The sequence below is a fragment of the Haemorhous mexicanus genome, chromosome 37 (assembly GCF_027477595.1).
Source record: "Haemorhous mexicanus isolate bHaeMex1 chromosome 37, bHaeMex1.pri, whole genome shotgun sequence".
Lineage (NCBI taxonomy): Eukaryota > Metazoa > Chordata > Aves > Passeriformes > Fringillidae > Haemorhous > Haemorhous mexicanus.
This window is the reverse complement of record NC_082377.1, coordinates 1089565-1108150: the sequence shown is the minus strand read 5'-3', so window position 1 is coordinate 1108150 and position 18586 is coordinate 1089565. Positions and strand designations below refer to the sequence as shown.

Genomic DNA, 18586 nt, shown 5'->3' with positions numbered 1-18586 from the left:
CCTCAGAATCCCCCCCAAAACCCCTCCAAGCCCCCCAAAACCCCTCAGAATTCTCCCCAAACCCTCACAATTTCCCCCAGAACCCCTCAGAATTCCCCCAAAACCTCTCAGAACCCCCCCAAAACCCCTCCAAGCCCCCAAAACCCCTCAAAATTTCCCCCAAACCCCTCAGAATTCCCTCAAAACCCCTCAGAACACCCCCAAAGCCCCCCCAGCCCCTCACAGCCCCTGTCAAACCTCCTATCAACTCCTCAGAATCACCCCAAAACCTCCCCGAGACCCCTCCCCAACCCCTCAGGACCCCCGAAAACGCCTTAGAACCCCCCAAAACCCATTCCAAGCCCCCCCAAAACCCCTCAGAACCCCCCCAAAACCCCTCAGAACCCCCCCAACCCCCCCCCAGCCCCTCACGGCCCCTCAGGGCCCCTCACCAACATCACGACGCCCCAGACGCTGAGGACGAGCCCACACGCGGCCATTTTGGGCCCGCAGCAGAGCAGCGACACCATGGCGAGCTCGGCGAGTCCCTCCCCACGCTTTTTTTAGGGGTTTTTTCGGGGTTTTTTGGGGTTTTTTTGGCGTTTTTTTGGGAGATTTCCGCGAGCGCGCAGCTCCCCCCCCCAGACCCGGTTCGCTGCAGGCTGAGGCCACGCCCCCTCCTGCGGGGCCACGCCCTCTTTGCGTGGCCACGCCTTTGACATTTACCCACGCCCATTCCAGCAAACCACGCCCCTTCGGGCGGTTCCATTGTCACCCGCGGGGGGGGCGTGATTGGTTGTTGAGCTGTTTTGGAGGCGTGGCAACGTTGTTTGGCCACGCCCACCGGGCCCACGCGCGTCCTCGGTGTCCCCTGGGTGTCCCCTGGGTGTCCCCTGGGTGGCCACACCCTCCGGTGACGTCAAACGGGGTGTCCCCGTGTCCCCCTCACCCCCACCCCCAGGAAGAGTCAAATTTCCAAAATTGGGGCTCTGGCCCTTTAAATTCCCCTCCCCCACCTCGAGGTCACATTCAGGTGACATTTTACGGGGGGGGGGGTGGGGAAGGGGCTAAAAATAGCCCCGGGCACGCGCCTGCCCCTCCCCCACCCTCCCTGGGGACACCCCCCCCCACGAATCGTTGGCGGGGGGAGGGGCGGTGACGTCATCCCCCCCTCCCAATTTCTATTTTAGGGCAAAACCGCGGGAATTGGGGGGAGGGGGGGGGGGGGGAGGGGCAGGAATTTGGGGAGGGGGTGAGGTGGCCCTGGGGGTGGGGGAGGGGCTGTGAGGCGAAATTTGGGGGCGGGGCGTGAATTGGGGGGAGGGGTGGAGGGGGGAGGGGCGGGGTCAACCCAGTCCTCCCCCTCCCCCCAAATAAAAATCCCCCCAACCAAAAACCACACAAGGAAGGGGGAGGGGGGGGCGTGGCGGAGTGGGCGTGGTCAGAGGTGGGCGTGGCCGATGCAAGCCACGCCCCCTCGCCCCCCGGAGCTGCCGCAGACCCCCCGGGACCCCCCAGGAGCCGCCGCCGCCTCCCGGAGCCGCCGCCGGAGCCGCCCCGGCCGCTGGGGGGCGCCCTGCTCAGCCCCTCCCCCACCCCTCCCCCCCCCCCCCCCCCACCCACCGACCCCTCCCCCACCCCAAGGCCAGACCCCTCCCTTAATTAACGACCCCCCGCCGGGCCTTAATTAACACTGATCAGCGCTAATTAGCTCTTAATGAGCGGTAATTAATATGGATTAAGCTCCTGGGCACCGCCCCTGACCCCTATTAACCCCTAATTAATCCTTAATTAACTCCCTGCCCCTCCTCTCGACACTCCCCGAGCCTTAATTAACTCTAATTAACCACTCAATAACTCTTAATTAGCCTTAATTAACCTCCTGGTCACCTCCCCGACCCCTAATTAACCCCTAATTAATCCTTAATTAACTCCCTGCCCCTCCTCCGGATACTCCTCGAGCGTTAATTAACCTTGATTCACCACTAATTCCCCCTAATTAGCTTAATTACCCCCATCCCCCCCAAGAGACCTCCCCCCCCAACCCCTAATTACCCCTAATTAACCTTAATTAACCTCCGGATCCCCGCCGACCCCTAAAAAACCCTTAATTAACCCCCCGACCTTAATTAACCCCCCCGACCCCCCCATTAATTACACTGCCCCCCCATTAACCTCCCCGGCCCCTAATTAACCTCTAATTAACCCTTAATTAACCCTTAATTAAGCCCTTGTTGCTCCCCCAGGACTCGGTGTCCCTTAATTATCCACTAATTACCCTTAATTAACCCCTAATTAACTCTCCCCTCCCCCCAGGAACCCCCACAGGGGCCCCTCATTAACTCCCCAATTAACTAATTAATTAATTACCGCCTCCATGCCCAGGGGGTTCCAGCAGATCCAGGAGGAGGAGGAGGTACGTGAGTTAATTAGGGGTTAATTAGGGGTAATTAGAGGTTAATTAGGGGTTAATTAGGGGTCGTGGATCCCGGGGGTAGGTCAGGGCGTTAATTAAGGATTAATTAGAGGTTAATTAGGGGTTAATCACTGCTCATGGTGTCAGGGGGGATCGGGAGCTTAATTAGGGGTTAATTAAGAGATAATTAGGTGTTAATTAGGAGTCAATTAGGAGTCGGTGGGTCCCGGAGGAAGATGAGGGGGTTAATTAAGGATTAATTAAGGATTAATTGGAGGTTAATTGGGGGTCGGGGGGGTTGTGACCCATGGGGGAGGATCTGGATGTTAATTAGGCGTTAATTAGCAGGATTTAAGAGTTAATTAGCAGTGGAGACAGATTGGGGGATTGATTAAGCATTAATTAGGGGTTAATTAGTGGTCGGGGAGGGGGTCGTGGAGAGGAGAATCCGGCGGTTAATTAGGGGTTAATTAGGGGTTAATTAGGGGTTGATTAGGGGTTAATTAGGGGTTAATTAGGGGAATAGTAGGGCGTTATTGGGGGATGATTAGGGATTAATTAGGGGTTAATTAGGGGTTGATTGGGGGTTAATTAGGGGATTAGTAGGGGGTTAGTGGGGGGTGATTAGGGATTAATTAGGGGTTAATTAGGGGTTAATTAGGGGTTAATTCGGGGTTAATTAGGGGATTAGTAGAGGGTTATAGGGGGATGATTAGGGATTAATTAGGGGTTAATTAAGGGTTAACTAGGGGTTAATTAGGGGTTAATTAGGGGATTACTAGGGGTTTATTGGGGGTTGATTAGGGATTAATTAGGGGTTAATTAAGGGTTAACTAGGGGTTAATTAGGGGTTAATTAGGGGATTAGTAGGGGGTTAGTGGGGGGTGATTAGGGATTAATTAGGGGTTAATTAGGCGCTAATTAGGGGGGATTCCCGCGGCTTTTCCCAAATAAGGGGAATTTTCACCTCCTGTCGCGACAGAGGGGGGTGGGGGGAGGGGCGGATGTCGCGACAGAGCCGCCCCTCCCCCCTCCCCCCACCGCGGGGGAGGGGTCTCGAGAGGTGGGGGAGGGGCGGGGCGGGGGTGTGAGGGGGGTGGGGGAGGGGCGGGGAACTTTGGCCACGCCCCCTCCCCCTGAGCCCCTCCCCCACCTCAGCCAACCCCGCCCCTCCCCCACCCCGGCCGACCCCAAATTTTTTTTGCCTCCTTGCCCCTCCCCCCCAACCCGGATTTCCCCTCCCCCACCTCAGAGACCCCCCCCCAAATTCCCGGATTTTTTGGGGAATTTTTTGGGAATTTTGGGGGAATTTTGGGATTTTTGGGGGATTTTTTTAGGGATTTTTGGGGGAATTTTGGGGATTTTTGGGGGATTTTTAAAGGGATTTTTTGGGAATTTTGGGGATTTTTGGAGAGATTTAATTTTTATTTTTGGGGATTTTTTTAGGGATTTTGGGGGGAAATTTTGGGGATTTTTGGGGGGATTTAATTTTTATTTTTGGGGGATTTTTTTTTAGGGATTTTTGGGGAAATTTTGGGGATTTTTGGGGAGATTTAATTTTTAATTTGGGGGATTTTTTAAGGGAATTTTGAGGGAAATTTTGGGGATTTTTGTTGGGATTTTATTTTTATTTTTGGGGGATTTTTTTAGGGATTTTTTAAGGGATTTTGGGGAAAATTTGGGGATTTTTTGGGGGATTTTATTTTTATTTTTGGGGATTTTTTAAGGGATTTTTGGGGGAATTTTGGAGATTTGGAGGGGATTTAATTTTTATTTTTGGGGGATTTTTTTTAGGGATTTTTGGGGAAATTTTGGGGATTTTTGTGGGGATTTTATTTTTATTTTTGGGAGATTTTGGGGGGGGATTTGCGGATTTTTTTGGGTGGATTTTGGGAGATTTTTGGGAGATTTTTTAGGGGGAATTTTTGGGATTTTTGGGGGGATTTTTAGGGTGGATTTTGGGATTTTTGGGGGGATTTAATTTTATTTTTGGGAAAATTTTGGGGAGATTTTTGGGGAGATTTTTGGGGGGGATTTGCGGATTTTTGGGGGGGGGTCCCTGAACTTTTGGGGTCCTCCCCCAGGAGGATAAAGGGGGTCCCCCAAAAACCCCCAAAATGATGAAACCCCCCTCCCCAATTTCCCCCAATCCCGTATTTTGGGGGGATTTTGGGGAGAATTTTTGGGATTTTGGGGTCAATTTTTGGGGGGATTTTTGGGGAATTTTGTGGTTGATGATTGGGGGGATTTTAAAAATTTTTGGGGGAATTTTGGGGGGATTTTAGGCGATTTTGAGGGGATTTTGGGGTGGATTTTTTGCTATTTTGGGGTGGATTTTGGGGGTTTTTTTTTGGGGAGGGGTCTCTAAACTTCTCCCCCACCCCCAGGAGGATGAGGGGGGTCCCGGCTCGTTCCCCGGGCGGGGGTCGCCGCCCCCAGCCCCCCCCCCGGTGGCGCTGACCCCCGCCCTGGCCCTGACGGTGTTCGCGGCCTCGCTGAGCTCGCTCGGCTTCGGCTTCAACATCGGCGTCATCAACGCCCCCCAGAAGGTGCAGACCCCGCCCCTAATTAGCATAGCCCCGCCCCATGGGAGACCCAGCCCCTAATTACCCAGACCCCACCCCTAATTGGGGGTGAACCCCCCCAAAGCCCCTCCCCTAATTACCCAGACTCCGCCTCATTTTGGCAGAATTCCCTCTGGAGACTCCGCCCCTCGTTCCAGAGACCCCGCCCCTAATTACCATGACCACGCCCCTAATTACACAGACCCCGCCCTAATGGACCCCACCCTTAATTACCCAGACCCTGCCCCTAATTGGGGTGAACCCCCCAAAGCCCCTCCCCTAATTACCCAGACCCCGCCCCTATTTTGGCAGAATTCCCTCTGGAGACCCCGCCCCTAATTACCATATCCACGCCCCTAATTACACAGACCCCGCCCCAATGGACCCCACCCTTAATTACCCAGACCCTGCCCCTAATTGGGGTGAACCCCCCAAAGCCCCTCCCTTAATTACGCAGACCCCGCCCCTATTTTGGCAGAATTCCCTCTGGAGACCCCGCCCCTAATTACCCTAACCACGCCCCTAATTACACAGACCCCCGCCCCTAATGGGGGTGAATCCCCCAAAGCCCCTCCCCTAATTACCCAGACCCCGCCCCTATTTTGGCAGAATTCCCTCTGGAGACCCCGCCCCTAATTACCCTAACCACGCCCCTAATTACACAGACCCCGCCCCAATGGACCCCACCCTTAATTACCCAGACCCTGCCCCTAATTGGGGTGAACCCCCCAAAGCCCCTCCCCTAATTACCCAGACCCCGCCCCTATTTTGGAAGAATTCCCCTGGAGACCCCGCCCCTAATTACCCTAACCACGCCCCTAATTACACAGACCCCGCCCCAATGGACCCCACCCTTAATTACTCAGACCCCGCCCATAATGGGGGTGAATCCCCCAAAGCCCCTCCCCTAATTACCCAGACCCCACCCCTATTTTGGCAGAATTCCCTCTGGAGACCCCGCCCCTAATTATCCTAACCACGCCCCTAATTACACAGACCCCGCCCCTAATGGGGAGACCCTGCCTCTAATTACTCAGACCCCTCCCCTAATTACCATGGCCCCTCCCCTAATTACTCAGACCCCGCCCCTATTTAGGAATAATTCCCTTGGGAGACTCCGCCCCTCATTTCCGAGACCCCGCCCCTAATTGGGATAACCCCTCCCAAAGACCCCTCCTCTAATTACCCAGACCCTGCCCCGGGGAGATCCCCCTCTGAAGACCCCTCCCCAAATTCTGGAGACCACGCCCCTCATGGGGGAGACCCCGCCCCTATCAGGGAGACCCCTCCTCTAATTGAGGAGACCCCCTCCCCTAATTACCCGGACCCCTCCCCTAATTCCAGAGACGCCACCCCTCATTCCAGAGACCCCGCCCCAAATTTGGCAGAATCCCCCTTGGGGTTTCCCCTCCCCCCAGAGGACCCCCTCCCCAAATTGGGGTTTCCCCCAAGAGGAGCCCCCTCCCCAAATTGGGGTTCCCCCCCAGAGGACCCCTCCCCAAATTGGGGTTTCCCCCAAGAGGAGCCCCCTCCCCAAATTGGGTTGCCTCACCCATAAATAGGTCCTTGGGTGGGAGCCCCCTCCCCAAATTGGGGTTCCTTTCTCTATGAATGGCTGCTCCCCCCCAGAGAAGCCCCCTCCCCAAATTCGGGTTCCTTTCTCTATGAATGGCTGCTCCCCCTCGGAGAAGCCCCCTCCCCAAATTCCCCCTCCCCCCAGGTGATCGAGGGCGAGTACAACCCCACCTGGGCGCGGCGCTGGGGGTCGCCGCCCCCTCCCCAAATTCGGTTGTTCCCCCCCCCCCCAGAGCCCCCTCCCTAAATTTGAGTCGTCCCCCTCCAAGAGAAGCCCCCTCCCCAAATTCCCCCTCCCCCCAGGTGATCGAGGGCGAGTACAACGCCACCTGGGCGCGGCGCTGGGGGTCGCCGCCCCCTCCCCAAATTGGGGTTCCTTTCTCTATGAATGGCTGCCCCCCTCCAAGAGAAGCCCCCTCCCCAAATTGCCCCTCCCCCCAGGTGATCGAGGGCGAGTACAACCCCACCTGGGCGCGGCGCTGGGGTCGCCGCCCCCTCCCCAAATTCGTGTTCCTTTCTCTATGAATGGCTGCCCCCCCCAGAGGAGCCCCCTCCCCAAATTCCCCCTCCCCCCAGGTGATCGAGGGCGAGTACAACGCCACCTGGGCGCGGCGCTGGGGGTCGCCGCCCCCTCCCCAAATTGGGGTTCCTTTCTCTATGAATGGCTGCCCCCCCCAAGAGAAGCCCCCTCCCCAAATTCCCCCTCCTCCCAGGTGATCGAGGGCGAGTACAACGCCACCTGGGCGCGGCGCTGGGGGTCGCCGCCCCCTCCCCAAATTGGGGTTCCTTTCTCTATGAATGGCTGCTCCCCCCCAAGAGGAGCCCCCTCCCCAAATTGGGGTTCCTTTCTCTATGAATGGCTGCCCCCCCCAGAGGAGCCCCCTCCCCAAATTGCCCCTCCCCCCAGGTGATCGAGGGCGAGTACAACGCCACCTGGGCGCGGCGCTGGGGGTCGCCGCCCCCTCCCCAGACGCTGTCGCTGCTCTGGGCGCTCTCGGTCGCCATCTTCTCCGTGGGGGGGATGGGCACGGCCCTGGCGGGCGGGGCCATGGCCGAGCGCCTCGGCAGGTGAGGGGCGTGGCTTCCAGGGGCGGGACCTCCAGGGGCGGGGCCTCCAGGGGAGGGGTTTGAGGGTGGGGATTGGAAGGGAAGGGGTTAAAGGGGTGAGGGTGGGGCTTAATGGGGTGTGGCCGAGTGGGTGGGGCTTAAGGAGAGGAATTGAGGGCGGGGCTTGAAGTGGACAGGAAGGAGTTAAAGGGGTGAGGGCGGGGCTTAATAGGGTGGGGTGACGTGGGCGTGGCTTAAGGAGGAGGGCCTTGGAGGGGAGGGGATTTGAGGGCGGGGATTGGAGGAGGAGGGGTTTAAAGGGTGAGGGCGGGGCTTAGCGGGGTGTGGTGAATGGGCGTGGCTTAAGGAGGAGGTAGTTTGAGGGTGGAGCATAAAGGGGAGTGGCAGGGTGGGGTTGGGGGGCGGGGCTTAAAGGGGTGCCGACATGGGATTGGTCAAATGGGCGTGGCTCAATCATTGGGGTGGGGCCTAATGGTGTGAGGCACAAATGGGAGGAGCTTAAGAGGCGTGGTCACCCTGCCTGTGGCCACGCCCCCTCCCCTCCCCCTCTCCCCCAGGAAAGGCGCCCTATTGGCCACCAACGGCCTGGCCGTGGTGGGCGGGGCCCTGATGGGCGGGGCCAAGCTGGGCCCCACCTACATCCTCATCATCATCGGCCGCTTCATCGTCGGCGCCTACTCAGGTATGGCCTCACCTGGGGGCGTGGCCTGACTGGGGGGCGTGGCTTTGCTCTAGCGGCGTGACCTCAATCTGTGTGGGTGTGGCCTAACACTATGGGGGTGTGACCAAGCTCTGTGAGGGGCGTGGCCTGAATGTGTTGGGGCATGGCTTTTTGGGGGTGTGGCCTGGCTCTGTGTGGGCGTGGCTTGCGAGCAGAGGGTCATGTTGCAAATATATGGGCGTGGCCTGCCTGTTTAGTGGGTGTGTCCCACAGGTCAAGGGGCGTGTCCTGTCTCTATGTGGGCGTGTCCTCTCTCTCTGAGGGGCGTGTCCCACTGACTCCGCCCCCTAGGGCTGGTTTTGGTGATGCTTCTGCTCTACGTGGGCGTGGCCTGGCTGTATAGAGAGCATGTCCTGTTTGGTGGGGGTGTGTCTTTCTCTGTGTGGGCGTGTCCTCTCTCTGAGGGGCGTGTCCCACTGACCCCGCCCCCTAGGGCTGGTCTCGGTGCTGGTGCCGCTCTACGTGGGCGAGGTGGCGCCGCTGCGCCTGCGGGGGGCGCTGGGGACCCTGCACCAGCTCGGCATCGTCCTGGGCATCCTGGTGGCGCAGGTGGGCGTGGCCCGCGGGGTGGGCGGGGCCTCTATGGGCGGGGCTTGGCTGGGAGGAGTCATTATAGGCGGGGCTTGGGTGGGAGGGGTTGTTGTGGGGGGGGTTTGGATGGGGAGGGCTGGTTGGAGGTTGTGGGGATGCTCCGCCCACTCTGGAGGTGTGTCTTGGGGTGGGCGTGGCTTTGAATGGCATGGGGTTAACGAGTGGGCGTGGCTTTGAGGGGCGGGCCTTGGGTGGGAGGTGCCGTTGTGGGAGGAGCTTGAGTGGGTGTGGTCTTTGGGTGGGGACATTTTGGTGTCTTAGGGTGCAGGTGGGTGGGGCCTGATGTGGGGGCGTGGCTGAGGGTCCTGAGGGGTTTTCCCGCAATATCTCGCGATATCTCGCGATATCGCGGCCTCTCCCGCAGGTGCTGGGGCTGCGGGCGCTGCTGGGGACGCCGAGGGCGTGGCCTGCGCTGCTGGGGGCGGGGCTTCTTCCGGCGGCGCTGCAGCTGCTGCTGCTGCCGCTGTGTCCCGAGAGCCCCCGGTTCCTGCTGGCCCGGGGCCAGCGCGGCCGCGCGCGCCGCGGTGAGTGCGAGCCTTCGGCCTCGCTCGCGGGGCCCCGGGGCTCCTCCTCCTCTTCCTCCCGCCCGAATCTTCCTCTTCCTCCTCGTCCTCTTCCTCCATCCCGATTCTTCCTCCTCTTCCTCTTCCCAACCTTCATCTTCCTCTTCCATCCCCTTCCTCTTCCTCTTCCTCCCTCCCTCCTCTTCCTCCTCCATCCCGTTTGTCTTCGTCCTCCTCTTCCTCAAGCCCTGCTCGTCTTCCTCACCTTCATCTTCCTCCTCCTCTCCTCCATCTTCCTCACCTTTATTGGCTCCTCCTCCTCCCCCCCTTGATCTTCCTCCCCTTCTTCCTCCTCCTCCTCACCTTCATTTTCCTCCATCCTGATTCTTCCTCTTCCTCTTCCTCTTCCTCTTCCTCTTCCTCTTCATTTTCCTCTTCCCCTTTCCTCCTCCTCTTCCTCTTCCTCTTCCTCTTCCTCTTCCTCTTCCCCTTCCCCTTCCCCTTCCTCTTCCTCTTCCTCCTCCCTTTTGCCTTCCTCACTCTCCCTGACCCCTCTTCCTCCTCCTCCTCCCCTCCCCCTTATCGTAACAAGCCCCTCCCCTCTCCCCAGGCCTATTGCGATTGGCCGGCCCGGCGGCAGAGGCGGGGCTGGCAGCGCTGGAGGCGGAGCTTGGCCGAGGCCCCGCCCCCAAGGTGGGGCTGCTGGAGCTGTGCCGGAGCCGCCGCTACCGGCAGCCGCTGATCGTCACCCTGGGGCTGCAGCTGGCGCAGCAGCTCTCGGGCATCAACGCGGTAAAAACGGGGCGAAAACTCCCAGAATCGGGAAAAACGGGGGGGAAATGGTGAAAAATGGGGAAAAAATGGCAAAAATCGGGGAAAAAATGGCGATAAACGGGGGGAAAATGGCGAAAAACGGCTAAAAATAGTGGGAAAATGGGCGTGGTTTAATGGAAATGGGCGTGGTTTAAAGGGAATGGGCGTGGCAGTGGGCGGGGCCATTAACGTAACTCTTGCACAGTCGCTCTCGGGGATCAACACGGTAAAAATGGGGCAAAACCATCCAAAATTGGGAAAAATCGTGAAAAATTAGGGGGAAATGGGCGTGGTTTAAGGAAGTGGGTGTGGCAGTGGGCGGGGCCATAGTGGCACCCTGTGGCTGCAGCTGGCGCAGCAGCTCTCGGGCATCAACGTGGTAAAAATGGGGCGAAAACACCCGGAATCGGGAAAAACGGGGGGGAAATGGCGAAAAACGGGGGGAAAATGGCGAAAATCGGGGAAAAAATGGCGATAAACGGGGGGAAAATGGCGAAAAAACGGCTAAAAATAGTGGGAAATGGGCGTGGTTTAATGGAAATGGGCGTGGTTTAAAGGGAATGGGCGTGGTAGTGGGCGGGGCCATTAACGTCACTCTGGCGCAGCAGCTCTTGGGAATCAACACGGCAAAAATGGGGCAAAACCATTCAAAATTGGGAAAAATCGTGAAAAATTAGGGGGAAATGGGCGGGGGTTTAAGGAAGTGGGTGTGGCAGTGGGCGGGGCCATAGTGGCACCCTGGGACTGCAGCTGGCGCAGCAGCTCTCGGGCATCAACGTGGTAAAAATGGGGCGAAAACTCCCGGAATCGGGAAAAACGGGGGGGGAATGACGAAAAACGGGGAAAAAATGGCAAAAATCGGGGAAAAAATGGCGATAAACGGGGGGAAATGGCGAAAAACGGCTAAAAATAGTGGGAAATGGGCGTGGTTTAATGGAAATGGGCGTGGTTTAAAGGGAATGGGCGTGGCAGTGGGCGGGACCATTAATGTCACTCTGGCGCAGCCACTCTTGGGGATCAACACGGTAAAAATGGGGCAAAACCATTCAAAATTGGGGAAAATAGTGAAAAAATAGGGGGAAATGGGCGGGGTTTAAGGAAGTGGGTGTGGCAGTGGGCGGGGCTATGGTGGCACCCTGGGGCTGCAGCTGGCGCAGCCACTCTTGGGCATCGACGCAGTAAAAACGGGGTGAAAACACCCGGAATCGGGAAAAACAGGGGGGAAATGGCGAAAAATGGGGGGAAAATGGCAAAAATCGGGGAAAAAATGGCGATAAACGGGGGGAAAATGGCAAAAAACGGCTAAAAATAGTGGGAAATGGGCGTGGTTTAAAGGAAATGGGCGTGGTTTAAAGGGAATGGGCGTGGTTTAAAGGGAATGGGCGTGGTTTAAAGGGAATGGGTGTGGTCAATGGGGTAGACACAGGCAGAACAAGGGGCAGGGCTTGAAGGAAGGGGCGTGGCTAAATGAGGAATGTGGGGCTATTGGGTAAGACTTGGGGGTGGGGCCTAAAGGGGTGGAGCCTCGTGGGCGTGGCACCGTTGATACAGGGCGTGGCCATGTGGAATTGGGGGAGTTTTGGGGTGGGGCTTCCTTAGGGGTGTGGCTAGAGAGGGCGTGGCTTGAAGGGGTATGTCCATTGGCTGACCACGCCCCTTTCTCCACCCCAGATCTTCTATTATTCGACGTCCATCTTTGAGGGGGCGGGGCTTCAGGACCCGGCTGTTGGCACCATCGGAACGGGCGTGGTCAACGTGGCGGCCACCGCCCTGTCGGTAAGCCACGCCCAATGCCACACCCATGGCCATGCCCATGTTGGGGGAGGGGCCCTGTGGCATCCTAAGGGATGGGCGTGGTTATGATGGGGCGTGGTCTCATTTTTGGGTGTGGTCTTGCTGAGGTGTGGCCCTGGTGGGTGGAGTCTTCCAAGTGGGCGTGGTCCTGAAGGGGTGGGGTGTCGTGGGTGGGGTCGAAGGGATGGGCATGGTCACGAGTGGGAGTGGCTTCATGGAGGGCGTGGCCACAAGGGCCGGAGTCTCATTCATGGGTGTGGTCACGAGTGGGAGGAGCCTCGTGAATGGGCGTGGTCACAATGAGAGTGGTCTGTATGGCGGGCGTGGTTACAATGGGCGTGGTCTCATGGTGGGCGTGGCCACAAGGGTGGAGTCATGGTGGGCGTGGTCACTAGCTGGGTCTCATCGGATGGGCGTGGTCACGCGAGGGAGGAGCCTCACAAATGGGCGTGGTCACAACCGGGAGCGGTCCCGCAATGAGGGTGGGGTCTCCTTGGTGGGCGTGGCCTCCCTGTGGGCATGTCCCTGTCTAAGCCCCGCCCCCTCAGGTGGTGCTGGTGGAGAGGGCGGGGCGCCGCGTGCTGCAGCTGGTGGGGCTGCTGGGCATGATGGGATGCGCCGGGACCCTGGGCGTGGCCCTGAAGGTGAGCAGGGGGACCCCAAACTCACCTGGGCACCCCAAACTCACCTGGGCACCCCAACATCACCTGGGGCACCCCCCAAAAATCCCAACCTGGAACCCCAAACTCACCTGGGCACCCCAAAATCCAACCCTGGATCCCAAAACTCACCTGGGCACTCCAAAATCACCTGGGACCCCAAAATCACCTGGGCGTGGCCCTCAAGGTGAGCCTCAAGGGGACCCCAAACTCACCTGGGCACCCCAACATCACCTGGGACCCCAAAATCACCTGGGACATCCCCCAAAAATCCCAATCTGGAACCCCAAAGTCACCTGGGCAGCCCAAACTCACCTGGGCACCCAAAATCACCTGGGACCCCAAACTCACCTGGCACCCCAACATCACCTGGGACCCCAAAATCACCTGGAACCCCAAAATCACCAAAAAAAATCCAAAAAAAATCTGAAAAAACCCTGAAAATAATTCAGGAAAATATCAGAAAAATATCAGAAGAAAACAAAAAAATCAGAAAAAATTCCGAAAATATTCTGAAAAAAATCTGAAAAAAAAAAAATCCAATAAAATTCTAAAAAAGCAGAAAAAATTTCAAAAAAAAAATCTGAAAAAATCCGAAAAAAAATCCCAAATAATCAGAAAAAAAATTCCAAAAAATTTTTTTAAAAAATTCCGAAAAAATTCGAAAAAAATCAGAAAAAAATCTGAAAAAAATCAGAAAAAAATTTAAAAAAAAAATCTGAAAAAATCAGAAAAAATTCCAAAAAAAATCTGAAAAAATTCGAAAAAAAATTCCAAATAATCAGAAAAAAATTTAAAAAAAAATTAGAAAAAAATCCGAAAAATATCCGAAAAAAATTCAAAAAAAATCAGAAAAAAAATCAGAAAAAATTCTAAAAAATCAGAAAAAATTCCAAAAAGTTCTGAAAAAATCCGAATAAAATTCCAAATAATCAGGAAAAAAAATCTGAAAAAAATCCGAAAAAAATTTTTAAAAAATCGAAAAAAAATCAGAAAAAATCAGAAAAAAATCAGAAAAAAAATCAGAAAAAAATTCTAAAAAAAATTTCAAAAAATTCCTAAAAATTTCCCATTTTCTCCCCAGCTGGGGGGTCCCTTTTGGGGGGCTCTGGCGCTGGGTTCTGCCCTGGCCTTCGTGGGGTTCTTCGCGGTGGGGCCGGGCCCCCTGCCCTGGTTCGTGGGGGCCGAGCTGTTCCCGGCCGGGCCCCGCGGGGCCGCGCTCGCCCTGGCTGGGCTCGTCAACTGGGCCAGCAACACCGCCGTGGCCATGGCCTTCCCCTCCCTGCAGGTACCGAAATTGGGGAGTTTGGGGCGTTTGGGGGGTTTGGGGGATTTTTTTGGGATTTTTATTGGGATTTTTGGGGGGGTTTTGGGGGAGGAATGGGGAAAATTTGGGGGTTTTTGGGGAAAATTTGGGGTTTTTTGGTGAAGAAATGGGGAAATTTGGAGGTTTTGGGATTTTTTGGGGGTCAAATTGGGGAGAAATGGGGAAAATTTGGGGTTTTGGGGGGGTTTGGGGGGATTTATGGGGGATTTTAGGGGGATTTGGGGCAGTTTTGGGGGGATTTAAGGGGGGATTTTGGGGATGCTTTGGCCGTGGCCATGGCCTGCCCCTCCCTGCAGGTACCAAAATTTGGGGTTGTTTATGGGGATTTTGGGGATTTAATTTTCCCCCAATTTTTCCAATTTTTTTCTCCCCAAAAATCCCAATTTTTCCCCATTTTATCCCAATTTTTCCCCATTTCCCCCTCATTTCCCCCAATTTTCCCCCCATTTCCCCCAATTTTTCCCCAAATTTCCCCCCCATTTTTTTCCCCCATAAAAATCTCTTTTTTCCCCATTTTTCCCCGTAAAAATCCCAATTTTCCCCCAAATTTCCACCAATTTCCCCCCAATTTTTCCCCATTTCCCCCCAATTTCCCCCATTCTTCCCCCATTTTCCCCAATTTTTCCCCAATTTTTCCCCATTTCCCCCCAATTTTTCCCTATTTTTCCTCATTCTCCCAATTTGCCCCATTTTCCCCCAATTTTTCCCAATTTCCCCCCCAATTTTCCCCCAATTTTTCTCCATTTCCCCCCCAATTTTCCCCAATTTTTCCTCTTTTTCCCCATTTTCCCCAATTTTTCCCCAATTTTCCCCATTTCCCCCAATTTTCCCCCATTTTTTCCCCGTTTTCCCCCATTTCCCCCCCAATTTTTTCCCCATTTCCCCCCAATTTTCCCCATTTTTCCCCCATAAAAATCCCATCTTTTCCCCAATTTTCCCCTAAAAAATCCCATTTTTCCCCCAATTTTCCCCCAATTTTCCCCCAATTTCCCCCCAATTTTCCCCCAATTTTCCCCCAATTTTCCCCATTTTTCCCCCATAAAAATCCCATCTTTTCCCCAATTTTCCCCTAAAAAAATCCCATTTTTCCCCCATTTTTCCCCCAATTTTCCCCCAATTTTTCCCCATTTTTTCCCAATTTTCCCCATTTTTCCCCCATAAAAATCCCATCTTTTCCCCAATTTTCCCCTAAAAAAATCCCAATTTTTCCCCCATTTCCCCCCATTTCTTCCCCCATTTTTCCCCCATTTCCCCCAATTTTCCCCCAATTTTCCCCATTTTTCCCCCATAAAAATCTCATTTCTTTCCCCAATTTTCCCCTAAAAAATCCCAATTTTCCCCCCATTTTCCCCCCAATTTCCCCCCCATTTTTTCCCCGTTTTCCCCCCAATTTTTCCCCAATTTTTTCCCCATTTCCCCCCAATTTTCCCCCAATTTTTCCCCACCCCAGGCCCGGCTGGGTCCCCTGGTGTTCCTGCTCTTCTCGGCGCTCCTGGGGGGTTTCTCCCTCTTCACCTTCCTGCTGCTCCCGGAGACGCGCGGCCGCCCCTTCCCCGAGGGCGACCCCCAGACCCCCCCGGAGCCCCCCCTGGCCCTGCTGGGACCCCTCGAGAAGGACACGGAGCTGCAGAGCCTGGCCGGCCACGAGGAGCCCTGAAACGGGGCGAGACCCCAAAATTTTGGGGCTTTTTGGGGTGAAAAACCCAAAAATTGGGATTTTTTAAAGGCGATTTTTGGCCGATTTTCGCATTTTTTGGGCTGATTTTGTGTTGCCCCCCCCTCAAATTTTACCATTGGAGTCCATGTTAGGACCCCCCCAAAAATTTGGGGCTTTTGGGGTCGATTTTGGGGAAAATCTCCAAAAATTTGGGGGTTTTTTTTGGGCAAAAACCCCAAAAATTTGGTGTTTTTTCAGGTGATTTAGGTCCGGTTTTGGGGGAGTCTTTGGGCCTTTTGAGGCTGATTTTTGGGCAAATCCCCAGAAATTTGGGGGCTTTTTTGGCACTTTGGAGTTGATTTTGGGGGAACCCCAAAAATTTGGGGCCTTTTTGAGGCGAAACCCCCAAAATTTGGGTTTTTTTAAGGCAATTTCCGGCCGATTTTCGCATTTTTTGGGCTGATTTTGGGGCGTCTTCCCCCAAATTTTGACCCTTTGGGGTTGATTTTGAGGGGACCCCCAAAAATCTGCGGCTTTTTGGGGTGCCTCATCGAAAATTTTGGGGCCTTTCGGGTCGATTTTGAGGCAAAACCCCAAAATTTTGGTTTTTAAAGACAATTTTGGGGGTTTTGGGCCATTTTGGGGCTGATTTTAGGGTGAACCCCCCAAATTTTAGCGATTTTTTTGGCACTTTGGGGTCGATTTTGGGGAGCCCCAAAAAATTTCGAGCATTCTGGGGGAAATCTCCAAAAATTTGGGGTTTTTAAGGCGTTTTTGGGGCGATTTTCGATTTTTTGGGCCCTTTCAGGCAGAATTTGAGGAGCTCCCCCCCAAATTTTGGGGTTTTTTTTGGGGCTCTCCCCAAATTTTGGGGTTTTTCCCCTCCCATTGTTTTCGGGGAGGGATTTTGGGAGAATTTTGGGATTTTTGGGGTCTCTCCCCCTCCGGTTGTAAATAAAGGTGAGAACAGAACGGCGGCGACCCCAAAATTTGGGGGATTTGGGGGAATTTTGTGGGAAATTGGGGAATTTTGGAGGTGGGGGTGGGGAAAAGGGGCGGAGCTCCCCAAAATTGATGAGGAGGCGGGGCCAGACCCCCAAATTGGGGAGATTTAACCCCAAAATTGGGGGTGGGGGAGGGGATTTGAGGGGCGGAGCCTCAAATGTCGGCCCCTTTAAGATCAAGCCCCGCCCCTTTTGAGACCACGCCCGCTCGCGTCCCATTGGTGGATCCGCGGCAGCGCCGCTTCTGATTGGTCGAGAGCCTCGTGGAGCGCACGCGGGCCGCGAGGGGGCGCCACGTGAGGGGCGGCGAGGGGCGCATGCGCAGTGATGAAACCTCGCGGTGCGTCCGCATGAATCTACATACATTTACATAAATCTACATAAATCCCGGCCGCTTGCGGTGAAGCGATCAGCGTTATTAGGCTCATTAGCATAACTAGCACTGCCGGCGGCGTTGCCATGGCAACGACTCCCCCCTTCCCCCCCCCCCCCCCAAAAGGCGCCTGAGGTGAGGCCCGGCCTCGCCCGCCGCGTGCTCCAAATATCGCGAGAACTCGCTGGCTACGCCGCGTACCCCAGCGAAATCTCGCGAGAGCCGAGGGCCGTCATGCAGATCGCAGCGCGGCGCTCTCGCGAGATCACGCCAACCGCGCCGCGCTGTGCAGGGCCGCAAATCTCGCGAGAACCCTCGGGCTGGGCGGTGCCGCAAGCCTTAACCCCACCCTCCCACTCTTTGCGCATGCGAGCAGCCCTCTCCACACCACCCCTCCCTTGTGTGCGCATGCGAATTTCCCTCCTCGGCGCGGCCCCACCCTCTCCGCGCATGCTCAGTGGCTCTCCTCCCCCCGCCCCGGGGCGGGCGCGCATGCGCGGTGGGGCCCGGGGGTTGCAGCAGCTCCAGCGCGGCGGCGGTTCGGGCTTCGGGGCTCGCGGGCGCGGGGGTGAGTCCGGGCCCGGCCCCGGGGGGTTCCGGGGGGCGGCAGCGCCTTTGGGGAGGGGTGGAGAAGCTCCGCGATGGCTCCCGATCCTTTCCCGCTGCGGTTTTCCCCCTCAGGCCCGGCCTAGGCCGCGCCCGCCCGCCAGGGGGCCGCGTGGCGGCGGCGGCGAGCGCGCGACCCCCCCCCCCCCACCCCCCCACGGAAGGAATTTGGGGATCCCCCCCGAACCCTTTTAAGGAATTGGGAGACCCCCGAAACTCCTTATAAGGAAATGGGGGGACCCCCGAGTTTCCACAGAAAGAATTGGGGGAACCCCCGAGTTTCCATATAAGGAAATTGGGGACCCTCGGGTTTCCATATAAGGAAGTTGAGGACCCCCCCCCCCAATTCCATATAAGGAAGTCGGGGACCCCCAATTCCATATAAAGACATGGGGGACCCTCGAGTTTCCATATAAGGAAGTTGGGGACCCCCGCCGCTCCTTATAAGGAAAGGGGGGAACCCCTAACGCCATATAAGGAAATGGGGGACCCTCAAAACTCCTTATAAGGAATTTCGGGGGGCCCCAACTCCATATAAGGAATTGGGGGGGGTCCCTGTGAGGAAGGGATTCCCCTCCCCGTATAAAATGCTCGCGGGACCCCCAAAAAAACCCCAAAATTCCCCCTCGGGACCCCCCAAAACCCCCCTGGACCCCCCAAAATTTCCCCTCCCCGACCTCCCAGCCCCCCTCAGGGGAGGATTTTTTGGGGGAGCCCCCCTGTCCCGGGGGTGGGGGTCCCCAAAAAGGGGAGGGGGCGGGGCCAGGCCGGGTCCCCATGTGTGTCACCCCCCCCCACGTGACACCTCCCCTCCCCCCGCAGGGATTTTGGGGTCCCCTCCCCCTATTTTGGGGATCCCCACCCCCACTTTTAGCTCCTGATTCTCCTTTTTTGGGGGTCCCCGACCCCTTTTTGGGGTTCCCCGTTTTTAGGGGT

At 56.0% G+C, this 18586-nt stretch overlaps 2 protein-coding genes across 2 annotated transcripts in view; one reads left to right on the top strand and one right to left on the bottom strand.

Moving 5' to 3' along the window:
• Positions 1–509, bottom strand: part of LOC132341252 (mucin-2-like) — a 20295-nt gene extending 19786 nt beyond the window's left edge. Inside the window, exon 1 of the mRNA XM_059872616.1 lies at positions 470–509. Within this exon, the coding sequence (XP_059728599.1) occupies positions 470–509 (40 nt within the window). The remainder of the gene's footprint in view (positions 1–469) is intronic.
• Positions 510–1612: 1103 nt separating this feature from the next.
• On the top strand, positions 1613–16639 carry LOC132341220 (solute carrier family 2, facilitated glucose transporter member 4-like). Its single transcript, XM_059872586.1, has 11 exons — positions 1613–2395; positions 4783–4944; positions 7442–7602; positions 8160–8284; positions 8757–8872; positions 9279–9438; positions 10028–10209; positions 11902–12006; positions 12573–12668; positions 13768–13971; positions 15461–16639. Exons 1-11 carry the CDS (start codon positions 2357–2359, stop codon positions 15665–15667), a joined length of 1557 nt encoding a protein of 518 aa, XP_059728569.1. The 5' UTR covers positions 1613–2356; the 3' UTR covers positions 15668–16639.
• Positions 16640–18586: the final 1947 nt, after the last annotated feature.

Excerpts from the sequence above, each read along its gene's own strand:
- LOC132341220 (XM_059872586.1), top strand. The coding sequence starts at position 2,357 with ATGCCCAGGGGGTTCCAGCAGATCCAGGAGGAGGAGGAG. Across the intron at positions 12,669-13,767 it reads CCCTGGGCGTGGCCCTGAAG|CTGGGGGGTCCCTTTTGGGG; the intron begins GTGAGCAGGGGG and ends TTTTCTCCCCAG. Across the intron at positions 13,972-15,460 it reads TGGCCTTCCCCTCCCTGCAG|GCCCGGCTGGGTCCCCTGGT; the intron begins GTACCGAAATTG and ends TCCCCACCCCAG.